Source organism: Colletotrichum abscissum (assembly GCF_030869225.1).
Source record: "Colletotrichum abscissum strain IMI 504890 chromosome Unknown Scaffold_5.1, whole genome shotgun sequence".
NCBI lineage: Eukaryota > Fungi > Ascomycota > Sordariomycetes > Glomerellales > Glomerellaceae > Colletotrichum > Colletotrichum abscissum.
Genome location: NW_026850431.1, coordinates 54,558 through 75,928, shown reverse-complemented (window position 1 = coordinate 75,928; position 21,371 = coordinate 54,558). Strand labels below are relative to the sequence as shown.

General features: G+C 53.1%; 7 protein-coding genes across 7 annotated transcripts; 3 read left to right on the top strand and 4 right to left on the bottom strand.

The window, feature by feature from the left end:
* Positions 1–1,036: 1,036 nt before the first annotated feature.
* CABS01_02522 (D-isomer specific 2-hydroxyacid dehydrogenase) lies at positions 1,037–2,400 on the top strand (the record flags this gene model as incomplete). The annotated part of the gene is made up of 4 exons (XM_060535900.1): positions 1,037–1,077; positions 1,236–1,450; positions 1,573–1,991; positions 2,056–2,400. 4 exons carry the CDS (start codon positions 1,037–1,039, stop codon positions 2,398–2,400), a joined length of 1,020 nt encoding a protein of 339 aa, XP_060393812.1.
* A 1,062-nt stretch (positions 2,401–3,462) lies between these two features.
* Positions 3,463–4,876, bottom strand: CABS01_02521 (adenosylhomocysteinase; the record flags this gene model as incomplete). The annotated part of the gene is made up of 2 exons (XM_060535899.1): positions 3,463–3,911; positions 3,976–4,876. 2 exons carry the CDS (start codon positions 4,874–4,876, stop codon positions 3,463–3,465), a joined length of 1,350 nt encoding a protein of 449 aa, XP_060393811.1.
* Positions 4,877–7,814: 2,938 nt separating this feature from the next.
* CABS01_02520 (Mov34/MPN/PAD-1 family protein) lies at positions 7,815–9,106 on the bottom strand (the record flags this gene model as incomplete). The annotated part of the gene is made up of 3 exons (XM_060535898.1): positions 7,815–8,382; positions 8,450–8,928; positions 9,053–9,106. 3 exons carry the CDS (start codon positions 9,104–9,106, stop codon positions 7,815–7,817), a joined length of 1,101 nt encoding a protein of 366 aa, XP_060393810.1.
* A 979-nt stretch (positions 9,107–10,085) lies between these two features.
* CABS01_02519 (uncharacterized protein) lies at positions 10,086–10,801 on the bottom strand (the record flags this gene model as incomplete). Its single annotated transcript, XM_060535897.1, has 2 exons — positions 10,086–10,299; positions 10,359–10,801. The coding sequence occupies 2 exons, from the start codon at positions 10,799–10,801 to the stop codon at positions 10,086–10,088; spliced, it is 657 nt and encodes a 218-aa protein (XP_060393809.1).
* Positions 10,802–12,712: 1,911 nt separating this feature from the next.
* Positions 12,713–13,825, bottom strand: CABS01_02518 (uncharacterized protein; the record flags this gene model as incomplete). The annotated part of the gene is made up of 3 exons (XM_060535896.1): positions 12,713–13,485; positions 13,572–13,752; positions 13,808–13,825. The coding sequence occupies 3 exons, from the start codon at positions 13,823–13,825 to the stop codon at positions 12,713–12,715; spliced, it is 972 nt and encodes a 323-aa protein (XP_060393808.1).
* Positions 13,826–14,413: 588 nt separating this feature from the next.
* Positions 14,414–18,205, top strand: CABS01_02517 (GMP synthase; the record flags this gene model as incomplete). The annotated part of the gene is made up of 20 exons (XM_060535895.1): positions 14,414–14,464; positions 14,999–15,179; positions 15,232–15,346; positions 15,480–15,517; positions 15,583–15,669; positions 15,735–15,757; positions 15,821–15,911; positions 16,036–16,058; positions 16,114–16,119; positions 16,306–16,504; positions 16,558–16,789; positions 16,837–17,041; positions 17,163–17,192; positions 17,376–17,459; positions 17,513–17,620; positions 17,672–17,708; positions 17,786–17,811; positions 17,864–17,883; positions 17,979–18,051; positions 18,110–18,205. The coding sequence occupies 20 exons, from the start codon at positions 14,414–14,416 to the stop codon at positions 18,203–18,205; spliced, it is 1,725 nt and encodes a 574-aa protein (XP_060393807.1).
* A 1,241-nt stretch (positions 18,206–19,446) lies between these two features.
* Positions 19,447–19,951, top strand: CABS01_02516 (uncharacterized protein; the record flags this gene model as incomplete). Its single annotated transcript, XM_060535894.1, has 2 exons — positions 19,447–19,684; positions 19,749–19,951. 2 exons carry the CDS (start codon positions 19,447–19,449, stop codon positions 19,949–19,951), a joined length of 441 nt encoding a protein of 146 aa, XP_060393806.1.
* Positions 19,952–21,371: the final 1,420 nt, after the last annotated feature.

Here is a 21,371-nt window from a genome sequence, read left to right as displayed (position 1 = left end):
ATGATTGTTGGAGGCTTTCCTATTGCACTCACTATTCGATGAGCCCACCCTGTCTTTCTGAAAGCATTAGATGTCGCCTTCCCTGCAGCTCAGAGCTACAGTTTCTCCCGGGATAATCTCACAGGACTCATGAGAATCACCGACTGTATGACTCGAAGCCATTCCTCTCTCTTGATAGCCATCTCTATTCTTCTGGCTCTATCACGCTCAGGTGACGTTGGCCTATCCATCTCAATATACGCAATCTAGGAAACAGGCCGCTGGCTGAATTTGTCCAACTAGATCCTACAAACAGTTGGAAAGTGTTGAGAGCCTCTCTCATGGAAGAAGCTGACTCATTTGAGGACTGCCAATGCTTGCACAGAAGCTGCTCGGTCTTCTCCCCGAAGAAATTGGAGCGTACCTTATGACACGGCCCTCGCTCGACTCGGGGCTGAGATAAGATGCCAGGTCCGGCGGGGTGCCTTTCACGCCCTCTCACGCCCTGTAGAGACACATTTTCTAAACTGTTGGATATCCCTGCGAGTAGGAGCCTGCAGGCTCGTATCGGAATTCTCAATAGAGATATGAATCACCTCAACCGTCTTCAGTCCTCCCGAGCACGACTTGTTGGCGAGATTGTTGGAAGAGAACGAGAACGAGTTTGGGCGACCAATTGAGCTCAACCCCGCTGATCAACCCCCACTTTCCCAATTGAGTCGGCTCCCCAATGGGAAAGCCACCCCGCGCCGCTGTATCTCAACTCCGACTTCGCGGCATCAACTCGGCGAGGTGACGAAACTTACTCTAACCTCATATTTCACCATCACAAGTCAGGTTGACTAGTCTAGTGAGTTTTCCTCTTGCGTCAAGCGCCAGCGCAATATCTCTGAATTTCCAGAAGATCTTTGGCTTGTGAAGAGAGCGACGTGATGGGATAGACGTGATTATCTGGAGCTAACCAATATTCCGCATACTCAAGTTTGCAATTCCATCAAAGGACAAACACTTCTCAAGAGAAGTCGATTTCAAGCCAATTGCTTCAACTACCGCAATCATGTCAAAGCCCATAGTCCTCCAACTGGGCCAAATCGAGCAGTACGTCATCCTCCGTCTTCCATTCAGACGATTGTCGTCTCATGCTCCCGAATCAACCTTCAGCCTCGTATTCACATCCTCCCACCACAACCCCTACATCACCCTTCCTCATCTCAACCAGACGCACCAAACCAAAGCTAACAAACACAACCCAAAAGCGCCCACGACACCTGGGCCTCCCTCGCTGACGTCGCCCAAATCATCAAGCCAAAGGCCACCAATCGCGCCGAGTTCCTCGAGGAGTGCAAGTCCGGCGCCCTCGACGGCGTAAAGGCAATCTACCGCACTTTTGCAAGCGTCCACATCACCGGCCGCATCGATGCCGAGCTCGTCGCCGCTCTTCCCTCCAGCGTAGGCTTCATCTGCCACAATGGTGAGCCTCCCTCCTCTTCTTCCATCTCACACGCTCAGAACACGCCCGACATGACGCATTTCCCATCACAAATCCCTCAGTAGTAGGAGTAGATCAGACGCCACATGCTAAACAACACCAAGGCGCCGGCTACGACCAAATCGACATCCCAGCCTGCACATCCCGCTCCCCCAACCCCATCCTCGTCTCAAACACACCCACCGCAGTCGACGACGCAACAGCAGACACTGCAATCTTCCTCATCCTCGGCGCCCTCCGCAACCTCAACGCCTCCATCCTCTCCATCCGCGATGGGAAGTGGAAAGGTCAACCCCCTCCCCCGCTAGGCCGCGACCCCCAAGGCAAAGTCCTAGGCATCCTCGGTATGGGCGGCATCGGGCGCAACATGGCCAAGAAGGCAAGGGCGTTTGGCATGGAGGTGCGGTATTTCAACCGCACGAGGCTCGAGGGCCATTTGGAGGAGGAGTGTGGTGCCAGCTATGTTGATTTCGAGACGTTGTTGCGGGAGAGTGATGTGATTTCTCTCAACCTGCCTCTAAACGTACGTAACCCCCCCCCCCCCCCGGGGGGGCAATTTTCCTCTTCACCACCACTGACAAGAAAAGGCCCACACCCGCCACATAATCTCAACCCCGCAATTCGACCTCATGAAACCCGGCGTGGTGGTAGTAAACACGGCCCGCGGCGCCGTCATCGACGAAGCCGCGCTCGTCGCGGCGCTCGATTCCGGAAAAGTCGCCAGCGCGGGTCTCGACGTCTTTGAGAACGAGCCCGAGGTCCACCCCGGCCTTCTCGCCAACCCCAACGCGCTGATTGTCCCGCACATGGGCACCTGGACGCTCGAGACAAGCGTCAAGATGGAGAAGTGGGCTATTGGGAATGTAAGGAGGGCGGTGACGGAGGAGAAGCTGGATAGTGTTGTTGTTGAGCAAAAGGGGCTTGTTGGTTAGAGGGGTGGCGGACGAGAAAGGAGGTAGTAAACGGTCTCTGGTAGAGGTTTCGTTCCTGAAGATAGTAGAAAAGTAGCGAAAATGAGGTTGCCTGTGTAATTGGAAGTCACACGAGATATGTAGTCCAAAACACGTATAGCCTAGGAAAAGACTGCCTTATTATCATCTGACATGGATGTTAGATAGACCCCAGCTTGGAACATATCCTACAATAACATCCCCAGTCTGTATTAGAATAAGTAACTCACCCGAGTTGCATTGTGCCTCATGGACGTATACTACTTGGTATACGTACCGAAGAAGGGCTAATCCCTGTGCGAGATCACCGGATTCCCGACTACATATGCTGACCTATGGTCCATAGAACGGAAGTTAAAGCAAGGATTTCTAGACGAGCTATTGCTGAGGGATTGAGACAGATGGTATCCCGGAGCCCTCATTGCGGTACCAGGTCCAAGTCAAGTGTTTTGTGCGCATTTACCAAGGCGCACTTGTCTAAGTTTCGGGGCGTAACTAGTGGGTGCGGTAAGAATTGAGGGCAAACTTGCGCTCAGCATGCAGTTCTACGCATCGAATGTCTAGATATGAACGTGGCAAGAATTAGACAGTACGAGGGCACAAATCAATAGGCACAATCGAAGTTGTTGCTCGAAAGACGCATATATTCATCTATGCGGACCGCGGTTGACGGGCCCTAGTCGTCGAGTTGTCTACCCATAACCCCTAATCCCATGTCCGGGGGTTGAGTCCCTTATTTTTTCCCGCTCCCCAAGAGTCGGGCCGAAGAAAGCAAAATACAGATGCCATGGTCTGGGGAATCACTATTCACAAGCCAACGCCTTTTTTTTGTTGAAAAATCTCGCAGCCAGGCCCCCCAAGCTTTTTGAGTTTCCAGCCCGTAACCGCCCCCAGCCGAGATTCCCTTCCCAGATGTGTCATGCAAGTCATGCTGTTGAGAACACACACTGCCAAATGTTATGGTGTACGCTCGTTGAAGTCATTAGTCGGAATGTTGAAGAAATCCAGTCGCTAAAAGATTGGACGATACAAAGAGGAAGCCGCTTAGTAGCGGTAGATGTCGCTCTTGTAGGGACCCTCAACGGTGATGCTGAGGTAGTCGGCCTGGGTCTTGGTGAGCTCGGTGAGCTCAACGTTGACGTGGGACAGGTGGAGTCTGGCGACCTCCTCGTCAAGGACCTTGGGGAGGACGTAGACACCAACATCGAGCTTGCCAGCCTTGGCGAACTCGACGTACTTCTGGCCCCAGGCGGCGTCACCGGACTTGTACAGCATGATCTGGGCAAGAACCTGGTTGGTGAAGGAGCAGGACATGACGAAGGAGGAGTGACCGGTGGCACAGCCAAGGTTGACCAGACGACCCTCGGCAAGGAGGATGATGTGGCGGCCGTTCTTCATCAGGAAGCGGTCGACCTGGGGCTTGATGTTCTGGACGCTCTGGGCGTTGGCCTTGAGCCAGGCGACGTCGATCTCGATGTCGAAGTGACCAATGTCTGGAGGGAGGAGGTTAGTCAACTGGACCGGAGAAGAAACAGATAACAAGGGGAATGAACGTACTGCAGACAATGGCGTCGTTGGGCATGACGTCGAAGTGAGCGCCAGTCAGGATGTCACGGCAGCCAGTGGTGGTGACGAAGATCTGACCGCGGGGAGCGGCCTTCTCCATGGTGGTGACCTCGTAGCCGGCCATGGCGGCCTGGAGGGCGTTGATGGGGTCAATCTCGGTGACAATGACACGAGCGCCCATGGTGTGCAGAGCCTGGGCGCAGCCCTTGCCGACATCACCGAATCCAGCGACGACGGCGACCTTGCCGGCAACCATGACGTCGGTAGCACGCTTGATTCCGTCAATGAGGGACTCGCGGCAGCCGTACAGGTTGTCGAACTTGGACTTGGTGACGGAGTCGTTGACGTTGATGGAGGGCACAAGGAGCTTGCCGTCCTTGAGCATCTTGTAGAGGTGGTGGACACCGGTGGTGGTCTCCTCAGAGACACCGTAGCAGCCCTTGAGCATCTCGGGGTACTTCTCGTGGACGAGGTGGGTCAGATCACCACCATCGTCGAGGATAAGGTTGAGCTTCTGGCCATCCTTGAAGGCGGACAGCTGCTGCTCCAAGCACCAGTTGTACTCCTCCTCGGTCTCACCCTTCCAGGCGAAGACGGGGACACCGGCAGCGGCAATGGCAGCAGCGGCGTGGTCCTGGGTGGAGAAGATGTTGCAGGAAGTCCAGGTAACCTCAGCACCAAGAGCAGTGAGGGTCTCGATGAGGACGGCGGTCTGGATGGTCATGTGCAAGCAACCGGCGATACGGGCACCCTTGAGAGGCTGGTCGGCAGCGTACTTGGCGCGAGTCTGCATAAGACCGGGCATCTCGTTCTCGGCGAGCTCGATCTCCTTGCGGCCGAAGGCGGCAAGGGACAGGTCAGCGACCTTGAACTTGTTGGCGGGGGCAGCCATTGTGAAGTTTATGGTGATGGTAAAAGGTGGTTTGGGGAGGAGGAAAGGGGTATAGAGGAGGAAGAAGAGAAGAAGAGAGGATGAAGAAGGAGAGCAGGAGGAGAAGATTCAAAAGGTAGTTGGCGGGGGGAGGGCAGGTAGAAGAAGTAAAAAAAAGGCTTTTGGACTTTGGAGGGGTTCAGACACGGACAGGGACGGCAGGAAGGCAGGGCGGTGTGTGAGTGCCTGAGTGGGAGTGCCAGAAGTGGGAGGGATGCGGGATGCGAGGGATGAGATGTCGGGAATCCAGACTGCCCTGAGGTAAGGTACCTTGGGTAGGTGAGAAATCTCTGCTGCTCCTGCTGTGTCAACAAAAAGTACCTCCTTCTTGCCTTTTTTTGCCTTCTTGGTGTTGCTGTGTGTCGGCGAAGCGCGGCGTAAGGTACGGTGATAAATGAAAAAAAAAAGGTACTTGTCTCTACATGATCTCCGTACCTACTTCACAAGTTCACAAGTTCAGACTGAGGTATCCGCAGGTGGCCAGTGGTGGGAAGGAGGGGTAAAAAAGTGACTGGGGGACGGGGACTTCCTGCCTTTGCAGCAGGCCAGCAGCCCACCTGAAGCCAGAGGCGGGGCAAAAAACTTCACAATTCGATCCAATGCTCTTTCCTCCTCACCCACGCCGTGCCTTCCAATTGACTGAAGTCTCGAGGTGTGGCAGGCGGGGTGGGGTTTTGCCAGTGTCTGGTCGTTGTCTGGGCACCTCGTCCTCAACAGTGGACACGCCATGCTGCTCTACTGGTCACCGATGCTCAGTCTGCTGGTCATGGCTCCGCGAGACTTTGGAGCTGATACAAGACGATAGCAAGAAGTACATGCTATCTGTCCATCAGTGCTGTTCACAACCCAAGTACACCAGGTACTGAGGTGGAAAAGACGGACATGCCCCTCGGCTGATGATAGCTCCGACACCTAAGGTACTGACTGCTGCTATCCCTCGCCATAACTCGGGTCCAACAATGCAACAGATGTACATTCCCTCCGTCACATATCTGACAATCAGACTTTCTCAAGGGCCCCAGAACACTTCCCTTTTGAGCTCCTCTCAGACCATTTCCATGCGGTGAAAGGAGGCAAAAGAGGAGGGGCAATGTACCTACCCTACCATGCCGTAGCTAAGGTACGGATACGAATCAGATAGCTCGGCTTCCATTCCCCGGTACTTTTTTTTTTGGTTCTTTTTTTCTGCCAGACTTTTCTCTCCGGTCTGCTGTCACTGGCTGAGGTACTGGCTGAGGTGTCAGTTATTGTCTGGCCCAAGACACCGACTCCTGTCTCATCCAACGTCGTTCAATTGGCGTTTTGCATTTCCCCCTACCCTTCCCTTCCAAGTTCCATTCGAAAGCTCCCATTTTTGATAAGCCACAAAGAGCGGCGCACATGGAAGGGCAAGGGAGGGCTAGACCTAAGGGAGCAAGCTCTGGAATGTAAGCTCTACCTAGGTAGGTCCCTTGAGTAGGTACCTCTGGTACCGGTAGCTCACCTCACCTCAGTCCAAGGAAGGCCCTTATTACGTTACCACTCGGAAACACAACTGTGGAAGCTCAGAGCAGCCCGTAGGCCGGGCCCGACCTGCTCGGAGGTAAGCATGTAAGGTAGCTTAGGTAAGGTAAGGTTAGGTCGGGTAATTAGAAAAAATACTGCCAATGTGAGTGAATTCAGTGGGAAAAGATACATTGGCCTCGCTCAATCGGCTTGAGGTGGGCGGCGAAGGTACACGCAGATCTGATAGGGAGCAGGTACCTACCCTGGGGAGAAGACGGGCACCTCAGAAAAATACGGAAATGTGCCCCTCATTGACATTCAATTTTTTTTCCATCTGGCCAGCAACAGCTTCAGGGCCAGCCGCTTGTGCCCGCCCGCGCCGCGCCAGGCGTGCCGCCGAGACTCAATCTGAGAGGTCGACCTCTTTTTGTTTCCCCTTGTTTTACCGTTTTCTTGCGCTAGTCCCTTTTGAGCGTGAAACCCCTCGATTTGTGCCCCACCAACCATCGCCCTCGGGGAACACAAACGCACCACGTACCTCACTTCAGGACTTCTCCCTCTCGAGTAGACTGACTTTGGGCAGTATCCTCAACGGGACCAGACGAATCATGCAAGACAGGGCTGCCAAAGCTAAAGAGGACCAATGAGTACACTCTGTCGCTAATCTATAGCATGGGTTATGGACGATACTGGGGGGTGGTATTTGGGACGAGGCGTCTGAAGCCGACTTGTCCGGAGACATACGCGGATGCTTCATCTTTGCTGTTCAATGTGCTTGATTCCATCTTCTGCTGTACGGACGAGTATCCGCGGGCAAATCTAGCTAGGTAGCACCTCACCGCTGGGCCACATACAGCCTGATGTCACCGCTGATGAACGCACTCGATAACCCAGTACTTGGCCGTGTTATCTTTGACTCGTGTGTCCGGACGTATCATCTCCCAGGTAGAACGACAGCCCCGAACCTCTGATATCCAATGTCCATACCACAACAGCTTCGTCTTTTGACAGCCTCGCGGCTTCAAGATACCCTTTACTCGCAAGGCTTCACTCGACGTCGGCCGTAGACCGTGGTGGGCCCGAATACGTCGTGGCCCAGGGAGGAAAGCCCGTCGCTCTGGAATGCAAGAAAAGACATCGAATATCGACTCAGTACACACTGCCTGGGACTAATTACCGTAACGCCGTTTCGAATGCTTTGATCCGCTGCCCCAGATCATTCATCATTCCCAGAACACCTGTTCTCTAAGGTAATTCCTCTCCTTTTTGTGTCTGCCCTCGCCTCGACTCTGCTCTCCTCCTCTGCACTGCACTCCCTTTTCTTCGTCTCTCGCCGGCCTTCCGTTTTTGGTTCTTGTCCGTCCACAGCCACGGAGCCGCGCAATAATGACCCAAGCCTGCCTTAGGCGTCCATCTAAGCCCGCTTGGGCAGCAGGTTCTCCCTGACGGCAAACATCTTGGCGCTGATGTTGGCCGTGAATCCGTCCACCTGCTTGCTGTACTGCTCCACCTGCTTCGCGTTCAACATGCCCTCCAACCGGCTGGGCTCCTGAGGCAGCTTGAACAGCCTCTGCCACTCGTCCTCGGGCAGCGGCGCCTGCTTGGCCGCCGCGCGCGCCGCGTTCTCCGCCTTGCGCTTGGTCTGCCACTGCGTGATCTTGGCCTGCTCGCGGCCGAGCTGGCGCTGGTAGAACTGGAAGTTGTTGAGGTCGGTGTAGTGGGACTCGATGCTCTCGAGCAGGAGGTCGCACGTCTTCTCGAGGAAGGGGTCTATCGAGAGGTCGAGGTTCTCGACCGACGGGTGGAGCTGCTGCTTGAGGGGGTCGTCGCGCAGATCCGACAAAGAGTTGGGCGACTCGATCTTGTCCTGCTCGGGGAGGCCGGGAAGCTGGTGCAGGAACGAGGTCAGAAGGTGGGTGTTGTGAATCTCGACGGGGAGCTCGGCGAGAATGTCCTTGAAGGTGAGCTTGGAGGCTTTCAGGCTATAATGAGAGATGTCAGCGTCCCAGTCGGTTTCCAAATCTTCATTTACAACACAGTCCAACATACCTCTCAGTCGTGAACTTGCCCTCCTTGTATGCCGCCATGAATGCCGGGGTGAGCTTGAAAGCGCGCAGGCTCAGGGAGCCCTGGGAGCTGCGGCTGACGTCGTGGACGAGGGCGACTGTCCGCTCGTTGTCCTTCTGGTAGTGGTACTGGTTCTCGATGAAGCTAAGGTTGACAAAGTTGCCCATGGCAGCGCTGGTGTACCAGCCGACGTTGTTAGCGTCGACGTTGACCTCCTTCAGGTGCTTGATCATGTCGTTCTGGTAGACAATGTTGGCCTTCTGGCGGGGAGCGGCGGCAGCGAGGGCCGAGGCATCGTTCTGGTGGCTGTTTTGGTGGCTGTCGGTGCTTGCGACGTCGACCGTGGGGAACTGGAAGGTGTTTGTGATCTCGAGGAGACCGTCGGCGTCCATGCCGACGATGGAACCGGTGGCGGTCGTGGGGAAGGTCGCGGAGCCATGCTTGACGATTTTCATCACCACCTAGAGACACGTCTGAGGTTAGCGACATTACACATCCTCTACCATATATCCCTCCATCATGACTGCACTGTAGCATGAAGCCCCAATGTGAGGAGAGGTGGGGCAGAATTCGGGCAGGACTCACAAGGGCCTCAACGCGGACCGCCGTGAGCGGCACCTCCTTGATAACGTCACCCATATTTGCGATACGATCGGGAGAGTGTCGTGCAGGTTCAAAATTTCGGTGGCCTGGTTTTGAGTCTGCGGCTGCGGGATCGTTGGTGTCGCGTTAACTTGGCGGTCGGAATTCGAGGAGAGGGGCGGCAGTCGTCTCGTCGTGTTGCGAAATATCGAACTTTTCGCTACAACGAATTGTGGGAGGGATTGTGGGCTGTCGGGCGGTGTCAGGCGGCAGAGTTCACTAGAGAAAAGGTCATGTGATATGTTCACCCCCTCAAGCTCCGTTAAGCCCACCCCCTCCGGACCGGCCGTGGACGGACCCACACCGCCGTCTTTCTCTCCCACGGTGATCCGTAACAGATTCCACACGCCACGTCCTGAATGGGAGGGCATCCCACTCATTGCCCCCACGCCGAAAGCACTCAAGTCGAGTTTAAATTCAACGTCGTCTCATCTCGTCGTCCTGCGCTTCCCTCCTTCCATCTTCCTCTTCATAACCTGGCCCATTCGACTCTCCTGCTCCTGAGCATCATTTTGCGATATCACTCGGGGGGTGTTATGTGCCCATGTCGGGTTGTACATGTCGATAAAATGAAAATGGTACATTACAGCCGTGAATCAGCACCTCTGGGAGTCCGAGCTCTCTCACCTGCTTCAGTATTCGCCATCCCCTCGTCTTTCGCTCCATCAGCCAGAATGATTTGCAACAGGACTATCACTTGGATGCAAGTGTAAGGTGGGATAGGTACGGCGCATTGGAACTATGCGTTTGTCTATTCCGCTATCTATGGAGGAAAAGCCAATGGTTTCTTGGCTGTAAAATGCTAAAGTATTCAAGTGCGCCCATGTCATACCCTCTTATGCCGCGTACTATACGCTCTGTTTGTGGTGTCTCATTGCTCATTGACCAGTCCGATTGCGACATCTTCTCAAAATCACCAAACGCCGCAAATAGCCACTTTTGTTTTACCTGCCAGTCCGTCTGAAAGAGGGTGCTCTCAGTCAACCCAATCGACAATCTCCCAGCTTTCGGCCCCGTCACGAACGATGAGGCGGTGTCGATCAATCTTCCAAAACGAATACATGGACGCTGTCGCACGACTTGCTCGACGATGAGCCTGACCGTGGCCGGCTTTGACGGCATCTGGTCTCGACCGCCAGACGCACGTTGCCAAATTTCTTCCTTCTGAGTCGGGACTTCCGAACCAATATCTGCGGGCGAGTTAGTCTCTTGTCCTTCTTTGTCTCTATTTCCTCGTCATTTCTCTTACTTCAAGAACCCCCCGAATTGGTTGGCTTCGGCATGCGCGGCCTTGTCCAAAACGCCGAGATCTTCATAGATTGTTGATGGCGGGATCGTCGAGCGGAATGCCACAATGTAAAAGGAAGTTTCCTTGAATGATTTCCCAGTGGATTGGACGAGGCGCTTGAGCTCGCCGAGAACTTGGTCCCAATTGAAGGATTCAACGTAGCCGGCCGTGGCGTAGTCCGCGCGGAGGCACTCCATCTGAGACAACGCCCTGGCGAGGAGGGCGTTTTCATCATCCAGGGTCTCGAGATCTAGCAAGTGCTCTGGTTCTGTGTAGGGAGAGTGGACGAGGAATCTGTCCGTGTTGTTGATGTCGACCTCAGCTATGTTGATGGATGTATTCTCCTTGATGCTTTGGGCCAGAAGGTCGACGCCCAATGGGGCCGTGGTCACAACGGCAGTCATGATGATGATCCGGAGCAATGCCTCTGTGATTGTGCTGGAATGAAGAGCCCGGGTGGCTTTGAGCTGTTGGATCAAGGTATCCTAGAGGGCGCTTGAAGGAATTCCCGTTCAAGATTGCCGAGAAATGATGTGGGTGAAGAGCAACGAGCGAGTGGTGTAAGGGGCAGACTCGGCTCAGCACAAGTTGAGGCTACGTTATGGTGTTTCGTTATCTGGGACAGGAAGACGACAAACATCTGAAAACCAAAAAGACGAAAGGACGAAAATGAGCGTCGAGTCTGAAATATAAGAACAGCACAGCACAGCACACCATCCAGAGTCAGAGACGTGTCGGGCAGGGGGCGTCGAGGAAACGTCTTTTCGACATGGGATTGCCTAACCCAAGCCCAGGTGGGTCGGGAGCGACTAACACCTTACACACCGTCGAGCGACTCGGTGCGAGTCAAGTGCAGCTGACCAACCCGGTGTGCCGGTCAAAGAAGCGGTGTTCATCCCTCAACCATGCTTAGGGAAGTCTGGGACCCCTTTTTCTGGGCTTTTGCATGGGACTGGACTTTGCCTAGGTAGCAAATCTGCGACCCGGGTGGGCAGCCAGGCGGGCACGGCGAGCTAGTCCAAGATATGGATCATCTCAAAAAGAGAAAAGGAAAAAAAAAAGAATTTCGCCGGACGTTTGCATGCTATGCAGTAGGGGGGAAGCATGCAAGCACGGGACAGCCATGGATGGTGCGGTTCGGTACGGAGTACGGACGGTACCAGTGGGCGCAAAGGAGCGACCAGTCTTGGAGGGATTGCGCAATCGGATGTGGTTCTGATGCCAGAGACGTGTGTAATTTTGGACATGATGCGCAATGCGCCTCTTCAGACTTGGACTCGGTTTTTTTTAGACTTTTAATTTTATTGGCACGATCCTTTGGAGAAAAACGGTAAGGGAAGGGAGTTGAGTTAGACAAAAAGTACGGGACACTTGAGTTACGTTTGCTAATTGTCAAAGCAGAAGCGCAACAAGAGCACCAAAGAAGGGGAAAACATGGAGTGATGGGCATCCATATAGGAATTTGGGGCCATAAACTCACCAGAAAGACTCGGGGTGAACGACAAAGGATGGCTCGCCCGCCTATGGAGAAAAGAACGGATGGCCAAGCCTGGCTGGATTTGGTTCTGGCGGTGGTATTGCTTTAGAAGCCCAAACGACGAGTTGGAGCAGCGAGTTCCCCCGCATTCTTCACTGACGCTACACTGGGCCTAAAACGTCTAGCCGTAGGGCTAACAAAAGGGGTGAGGGTGAGGTGGATGGGGATGGTTTGGTAACGTTGGTCGAGGTATGGTAAATGGAGGAAAAGAAGCAAAAGCTTGTGGGAGCCCTCAAGGTGCCGCGGTGCGTATCTTTTTGCCTTCATCTCTGCATTCTGACTTTTTAGGGGCCGGCAGAGTTGCAACTTGTGCTCTATCACACCGAAACTATTGGCCGACAACTTTTTTGCATCGGCAGGCTGGCGTATCCCGGCATCAACGCACCGGCGGGTAAAGATCCACCCCAACAATGCGGCAACATTGGATTGTCAACGAGGTGGTCGGGTGTCAATGTTCAGGCCGTGTTTCGGAGACTCTTATGTCTTCCTCAATCACTCCCGTCGCTTCACTTTGTCTCCCTATGACATATTTGCGACTTTCAACAACGACCAGACGATTTGGCACGGCGTAACTCTATGCATCTCGTATCATTGCCGCCTTTGCTAAGTTGATGCTGATAACAGGAACCTAATTCTATAGATACACGTATCCGGAGAGATACACTTACAGCAAACTTTCTTAGGTTCCTGCCGTCGTCACCGCCGGTTGTTATCTCTCAAAATGCACCCTGCTAATCTCACATATGCACGTTTTCTGCTGCTTCTCTTCCGCCCGTTCTTACAGCCCTCCGACAACTTCCGATTCGTCCTTACCCCGAGTGAGCCATACCTTTGACATTTCATACGTGCCCAGGTAGAGACCGCTGCCGACGGCCGTCCACACGGCACGCAAACCTCCACCGCGGAACAATCCGCGCACGCCGTGTCGTCGATACACGTCCCGCGTCACCTCTAAGCTGCCGCGCTTCGGCTTCGACCTAGGACTCGCCGATTTCTCAACATGTGAAGGCGACGAATTGATGTGGCTGTGGCTGTTATCGCCGGCTTCTCCCGCGCTCAGCATCATCCGCGTCTTGACGACGTCGCTCGGCGTAGTGATGAAGGCCGCAAACGCGCCCGCTGCGCCCGCGCTGCTCCCCGTGACTACGGCTGTTTCTACGAGGCGTTGCTCCTCGCCCTCTGCCCTCCCTTGCGACCGAGAGGTCCAGACCGTTTTTCGCACATGCTCAAAGATGGGGAATTGAATCGCGGTAAAAGGGAGGTTGCGCGCGACGAGGGCTGTGTAGCCGGAGAAGAGACGCCTCTGCGCCCCGGAACTTGTGACCTGTCGCAGGGCCTCGAGGGATGTTGATCGCCTGGTACCGTTGCTGCTGTTGTCTTGCTTCCGTAACATTTGCGCATTTTGTTTGATGACTTCTGCTGGTGCGAGGACAAGGCATGAGCCCATCTCTGCAATGGCCGAGGCTGAGGCATGCACAAACGGCTGAGGGAGCAAATCAGTGCTGGAGATGGTTTTCTTCATGCTTTCATACGTGGCGAAGAATATCCCGGCTGGCAAGTTTACAAGCTTATCAGTACCGTTCATATCGTATCTCGCCGTGATGCGCGAGAATGTATGGGAGACTTGGTGTACTAACCTGCCGGTAATGTGGCTAGCACCACACTCCCAATGCCCTGGTAGAGGCCCCGGAAGAGGGGCGCTTTGCTTCCTGATGTCGAGGCATACGTCTTGACAAAGTCTTGGCTCTGATATCTGGTCTTGATGGTGTCCAGAGGGTAGACGAGACAGTCTACTGTGAACGCCGCCGCAGCACCGGCCTGGATCTGTCAGTCAGGAGTGAGGGCTCAACCGCCCCAGGTAGGATGTACTCACAGCGTATATCTCATACATTTTGGAATGATCTCAAATATCTTGACACCTATATGTATGAGACGCAGTGCTCATGTCTTTGAGAGAAACCTCAAATTTCGGCGGGTTTGGCCATGTCACTGGAGCGATGAATGACATCATCCTTGCTGAATTGGGCTCAGTCCAGTGCCCTTGATCGTACTTGCCCTGAGGCATCTGAAAATGACGATTCATTTCACTACATCTGGAGGTCTGTTACTTGAGCTTTATAATACTGCCTTGATTCGTTTGAAGAAAATATCACAAGAAATAAATCTACAAAGATATAACATCTCAGCTTCTACAACTGCTTGAATTCATTGACACTGAACACCACCTTGATAGGTCAGGTAGAGTGAGTGAGTGGCTGGAGCTGTACCTAAGGTGGCTGAGGTGGACCCCTGGAGCGATAAGATAAGGGACAGAAAGTGCCCCGCCCCCGCCATGCGCAGGTGTGCCGCGCCGGGCGGTTGATTGACTCTTACCAAAACTTTTTTCTCCTCCGCCTTCGTTTTTTTCTTCTCGCCGCAAAACACGACCGCCAACAACACGCATATTCTCCTTTTCCAGCAAGCAAGCAAGCACTTCAAGATGGCGAGCGCTATTGAAGCCGAGGCCGAGGCGCCTCACAACATGTTTGACGTACGTCTACTCCCTTCGCCCTCATCAATGCCCCCCAATACGACCCCCAGGAACTTTGACTATGTGGAACCCGCTGCCCACAACACATCGCGATCACCGACACGACCAGCCAGTACCTCGAAAAAGTGCTGGAATCCTCGAAATCGACCTCCCGAACTCTTCTATTCACGTGAATGTCTGCATTGAGTCGACCTCGCGAATCGAAATACCCTGCGACAGTCTTGGATCACGACTACTGCTGCGTGCGCGAATGCAACACAGCTTAAGGGGGTAGTGGGAGTCATATCAGAGGAGTCGAAAAACAACGGTCAACAGACCGCGCAGGACCTCCTCAATACTAGAACTCGTATACTCGGGCACGCGACGAGCTTTGGCACACAGCTCGCGCCTATCGAACTCTTCCACTCGAACTCTCGATTCTCCACACAACCGCAATAAACGAGTCACCAAGCGCCAATGATGTCGACACAGTCAAACTTCTTCGGGGCTGCAAAAGTCATGTTCATTTCAGATAACTGACAAACTGCGTTCTAGACCATCCTCGTTCTCGACTTTGGTTCCCAGACCAGCCATCTCATCCTCCGTCGCCTGAGATCCCTCAAGGTCTACGCTGAGATGCTGCCCTGCACAACCAAGCTGGCCGATCTTCCTTTCAAGCCCAAGGGTATCGTGTTGTCTGGCGGCCCCTCGTCCGTCTACGACCAGGACTCTCCTCGTAAGGAAACCTCTTGAGCAAGTAGAGTAGAGCTCTTTCTGATACTGTAAAGACGTCGACCCCGCGATCTTTGATCTCGGTGTTCCCATTTTGGGTATCTGGTATGTTAGCCAACACCTTCGTAGCGGAATCATGTACTCATCGATGTGTGCAGCTACGGTTGCCAGGTAATGCTCGATCCGATATATCCCCCATGCTTTCGACTGCACGAGGACGCTTTCTCGTCTTACACCAAGACTCCGGCGGTACATTCTATCGAGACGAATAGCCGGCTAATTATGTGCAGGAACTCGCCTGGAGAATCAACGCCAAGAACGTGGCCCGCGGAGAGGCCCGAGGTCAGTCACTCTTGGGGGATCAAGTTGGATTATAGAACAGTCACTCTGACCTGTCCATTGTGCAGAGTACGGTCACGCCGATGTCACTATCCTCAACTCCGGCAACTCCCACACCGATCGCCTCTTCGCTGGTCTGGGAGAGACAATGCAAGGTGAGCTTCCAAATATTTCAGAAGTCCCCTCATACTCTGCTGCCCAATGCTGACTTTGACGGTAGCATACATGAGTCACTTCGACAAGGTAAATCAGCCTGAGTAGAGAGCATTTGGACGTTCCGAAGCAGTTTTTCTGAAATCAATGCAGTTGGTGGCTCTTCCCGAAGGATTCACCGTCGTTGCAAGCACGGCAAACTCTGAGTATGCCGGAATCGCCCACCAGACCAAGCCAATTTACGGTATGTCGATCCCGATCAAAATCCAACGTTATACAGTCTGGCGAATCCACGCCATCTCGTTCTATCAGTTACCATCGTCTCTACGCTTTGGACTATGGCTGACTTGATACTCTGAATCCTGCAGGCGTCCAATTCCACCCTGAGCTGGTTAGTCCTACTAATTCCCCTGAACCTTTGTAGAAATACGACTAACTTTGCATAGGAGCACGTAAGTTGAATAACTTCCGAAAACCCCCTTAGTACGGAGGCATTTTCCTCGCCGAATACGGCGATCATATTCCGGCGATCAGCATGGCGCCCGTTATGGGGCCATTGATTATTATGGAGGACCGCCGGCTCAGACGCCGTCCGCACAGTTTTGATGACACGAACGCACACTGACATAGCAACTTAGACACCTCGCGGTAGTGAGATCCTGAAGAACTTCGCCGTTGATATCAGTGGCGCCAGACCCAACTGGGTGATGGAGGACTTCATTCAGAAGGAGATCATCCGCATCAGACACCTTGTCGGCGACAAGGCACAGGTCATCGGCGCCGTCTCTGGAGGTGTCGATTCCACTGTCGCTGCCAAGCTTATGAAGGAAGCCATTGGTATGATTAGATGCCCATCCAAGAAGCTCAGGGGGAGACTAACTTTTCATCAGGCGATCGCTTCCACGCCATCCTCGTCGACAACGGTAAGGACCACGGCACCACAATCAGCGCAAAACGGTATACTAAGTTCATTGTGATAGGCGTCATGCGTCTCAACGAGTGCGAGCAGGTCAAGGAGACTCTTGAGAAGCACCTTGGCATTAACCTCACCGTCGCTGACGGAGCTGAGCTGTTCCTTGGTCGCCTGAAGGGTGTCACCGAGCCCGAGAAGAAGCGCAAGATGTCAGTATACTTGATTACATGTATTGACCTCTCTAATACGGTAGCAGCATCGGCGCAACCTTCATCGACCTTTTCGAGAAGGAGGCTCTTAGATTGGAGAAGGAGGCCGAGAACACCGAGAATGCCGGACCCATCACTTGGTTCCTCCAGGGCACACTTTACCCCGATCTTATCGAGTCCCTCTCCTTCAAGGGACCCAGTGCGACTATCAAATCTCACCACAACACCGGCGGACTTCCGGAGAAGATGAAGGTAAAGATTCTTCTGAAGCGGCTGGAGTGTTTACGGGAAGGAGGTCTTCCGCTTCCCTGGTCGCTAGACCACACCGCTTCCAATTCCTGTCCTCTGTTTACTCTAGCTGACTTTCTTGCAGCTCAAACTCATCGAGCCCCTCAGAGAATTGGTTCGTTTCCCCAAACCCTCTTCCGTCCTCATCCTGCGATCTGTCACACTCGGATGACAGTAGGACATGTACTCAAAGCGGGGTTGTGTCTATTTGGCCGACACGAAACTGCGTCGCACTTTCACTGCATTTTCGCTTTCGCATAAAGTATTTTCTACATCCCATACTGACTCCCGCAAATAGTTCAAGGATGAGGTCAGAGAGTTCGGCAGACAGTTGGGCATCCACCAAGATCTGGTCATGCGTCACCCGTTCCCCGGCCCTGGTGTAAGTACCAGATCGCCAGCCGTCCAACACGTAGCTAGTCTAACACCAGTCAGATTGCCATCCGCATTATTGGAGAGGTGACACCCGAGAGAGTCGCCATTGCCCGTGCTGCCGACAACATCTTCATTTCTATGATCAAGGAAGCCGGAATCTACAATGAGGTGAGTGTCAGCCCTTTGATTTTCCTGGGATAGTCGCTTACCATTTTGTAGATGTCCCAAGCATATGCTGCTGTGGACTCCAACAAGGGTACGTTGCCAGACTTTTTGGTGTTCAAATTTCGTCACACCGGCCGGTTTCTTTGCTAACGAATGATGTCTCTGTAGCTGTTGGAGTTCAAGGTGATGCCAGAGTATGTCCCTCCCTTCCGATATGTGGATAAAGCAGACGACTAACTTTCCTAGGTTTACGGCTACATCATCATGTAAGCGCCATCACTAAAGCGACTCCTGCTGGCAACCTTGCTTGCTTCTCTCCTTGGTCATCTCCCCCGATCAATCAACTGACAATCATTCTTAGTCTCCGCGCTGTTAAGACTCTGGACTTCATGTCCGCGGAGCCTTACGAGTTCGACTTCAACCTCCTTAAGAGGGTATGACTAGCTCCTCCTCCTGTTCGTTAACTATGGTTGCTGACTTTGAATCCTTCAGATCTCGACCCGTATCATCAACGAAGTTGACGGCGTCGCCCGCTGCACATACGACATCACGTCGAAGCCCCCCGGAACGATCGAAATGGGTTCGTAGCTTGAATCACCTGTCTCGTCTTTGCAGGTACTCGTTAGGACCCATCGCTAACTGAGAACAGAGTAAAAATTGGGAATTTTTGGATAGAACAAGTAGACTCAGGCTTGCAAACTCACGTCTTTTTTTCGTCAAAACTTTGGATCCCTCGGTGAAATTCAGTCGAGCCGAACCATGGCATGGGTTATCCGCGAGGACGAACTAGAATGTTGCCGCACAAGCCACGTTGGACGAGAGTTCTATCGTCCGTCTTCGTGTTTTCACCTCGCATCGTCATTGCTCAGATTGCATCTCATGGGACATTTTGACGACTTCTGCGTCGTCAATTTCGTCTCTCGACCGCAACCAACGTGAAAGCAAGATAGCTTGCGATCCAGCATTGGCCAAAGCAGACACTGTTTGGCGTGCCCAAGCTAGTCAGCAGTCCGCGCATGTCGATCACCCTAGTCTGCGAAACCATCCCGCTAACAGAAACAGATGTGCCGGTAACACCACTTTGAATTCGCTGGCGTCCAACCCAAATCACACCAATGATGGAGGACTTCCTCGGTTTCTGCTGAGAGCCAAGAACCTTGAGCATCTTTGCTGCACATCTACGACGTGACGAGTGTCATTCGTCTCTGGAAGGTCTTCATTCCAGCCTTGGCGATGTCGCACCGCTTCGGAAGCCTCTTTCAACGATGCAGCAGCGGCACGTCAAGCTGCACCGCCGGTCATCGGCCGAAACGCCCCAACAGCACCATACAATTAACCTGGAAGCACCAGCAAGATACGGAAGGCAGATTTTCAAGGCCCGCCGACTGCGGATTTGCCCTGCAAGAAAACCCGGGTCTGCTTGCTGTCAAGCTCGGTCTTGCAGATCTCATCCGGGCGGGGCGGTCCCATCTCCATGCTGTGCCACCGCCTTGACATCTCGAGTTTGGTTTCACGAAATTTGATGTCATGTTAGAGAAAGAGAGAACGACAGACACTCTTTTCGCGACCGAATGACCTGATATTGGAAGCAGCTTTACTCTGTTCTAGAAAATCCCACGATTCGCAACGTCGCACGAAACGCGCCCCGTTTTTAGATTGTTGTGTTGACTCATTTGCCATGTGGTCTTCCAAAAAGGCGCTGCTGAAAAGTTGAGGCGAGCGCCTCAGGAACAAGGGGAAGATGGGTTCAGGTTTTGCCTCGTTTCTTTCTCCTGTCTTGTATCACGAATCTCAGCCACCTCGGCTCCAGCTGCGAAGAAGACGAGCAAATGAGGGCAAGAAGGCGTGGTCTCCACGCGATATTCACGTTCGATAGCCCGTCCTCGTCCACCTCGAGGCCTTCTAGATCAGCGCCTCACTATATTCTTTGGAGTCTTGTATCCCCACATTCATATATCGCCTCCTCGTGGCCTCCGGGGACGAAATTCGCAACCCGGGATCCGAACAGAGACAACGCCACGGGCTCGATAGAACATTCCAAAAGGGTTTCTGTTACATTTCGAAATCGTTAGTTCCAATGATGGAAGACCAGGATTAGCCATCACGGGGGTAAAACGGGCTGACTGTCCAGGCCCAGCTGAGGTCTTGAAAGGCAGCCATGGCTTGAAGAGTCTCATGCAATGGCGTTGGCGAGCCACGCGAGTTGCGCGCTCAAGATTCGGCCGCGGAGAAATTGGCAATAAATTACGCCGTATGACAGACGAGAGAGGCACACACATAACACGCACACACTTAGCGAACACACGCACACTTAGCGAACACACGCACACTTAGCGAACACACGCACACTTGGCGGATGAGGCCCAATGGTCTCGTGATGCATCCGCGCCTATCGCCGAACGGGAGACATTTCACGACTGGTGGGTGTGAATCGCCTCACTCAGCACGGCTGAGTGTTGGTCCGGAGGATACACTCCTTCGAGTTTGCCGACTTACGCCCAAATGCGCCTCTATGGTTGCCGATCATTCGCAGAAAGCAAGCTGCAGTCAGCCGTCAGTTGTATTCATTAGCCAACTTTGTGTCATTTCTTGCGTATAATGTCGCGGATCGTGATCTACAGATAATTACTCAATCGGTGCTGTACGTCTGTGTACTCCGATGGATCGGTACCGTGTAACTGGTTCTTGGGCCGAGGTTTTGGCAGAGAGAGAGTGTGAGGGTTAGAACATAAATCAAACACCAGACAGAGAGAGACAGACCCCTCATCGACGATTGAAGCCGTTTGTCTGGGAAAAGGTTAACTTGAGCGGGAAACGGCCGTGCATGTTGTAAGTGAGAAGTGAGAGATTCCTCAGCTCAGCCTCCTCCTCACCAACAACATTTCGGCCAGCTAACAATATCGGTCCCGAGGACTGCCCTCCATGTCAGATGGAATGGCAGCGCTAGGACGCTCTCATCGCCGTCATCCCCCACTTTCGTAAAATCCAATGCCCGTTTACTGCCTCGTGTGCAAAATCCCCATGCTTCGTAAACGAACAAGTGTTGACATTGCGGTGGCTTTGGGAACCATACAGCTTGCCCCTTTATTCGGGGGCTGAACAACATTTCTCGACAACCAGCCCTTACCAATGGATTCAGCCCAAGTTGCACCAGCCTGCCTGAGACAGCATGTACCACCCCTCCTCAACACATAGTGGTGGTTGTTGATTGTATTACCTCGAGCACGAGGTTGACTGATGTGCAATCATCTTGTTGGAGGGAAGCGGGCCCATGTGGCTGCTCCAGAAGGAAGGGGAACCAGTGTGTCCAATATCAGATGGTGATGCAAAGCCAAATCAGGAAGATGGACGTCCACGGCAGGGCTCAGCTCTCTCCAAAACACTAAGTCGTCCTAAGATTTCTTTGGTCTGGAGTCTATTGTCCTTTATTCCCTTTGTTTTACATTGGAGTGTTATAAAGTTGGAGGGTTCGTCCACTCTTTTTTTTTGGCTTTCCCGTCTGGAAGATCATCAACAACCACTTAACTGGCGCTTAAACTTAGTCATTCGCTTGGATGCCGATGCCGCCATCACCAATTTTCACTCAAAGACTCCACTCTGACTCGCACTTGGAATACCACCGATCTACAGACACACTAAAGTTACTATACCTTATTCTCACTTCTATACTTTAAGCCTCTTTTGGGTTCCGTACCCTCAAAAGTCTTGGGGAAAAGAAGAAGTAGTAGTATTCGACTTCCCCGGTCGACATCCC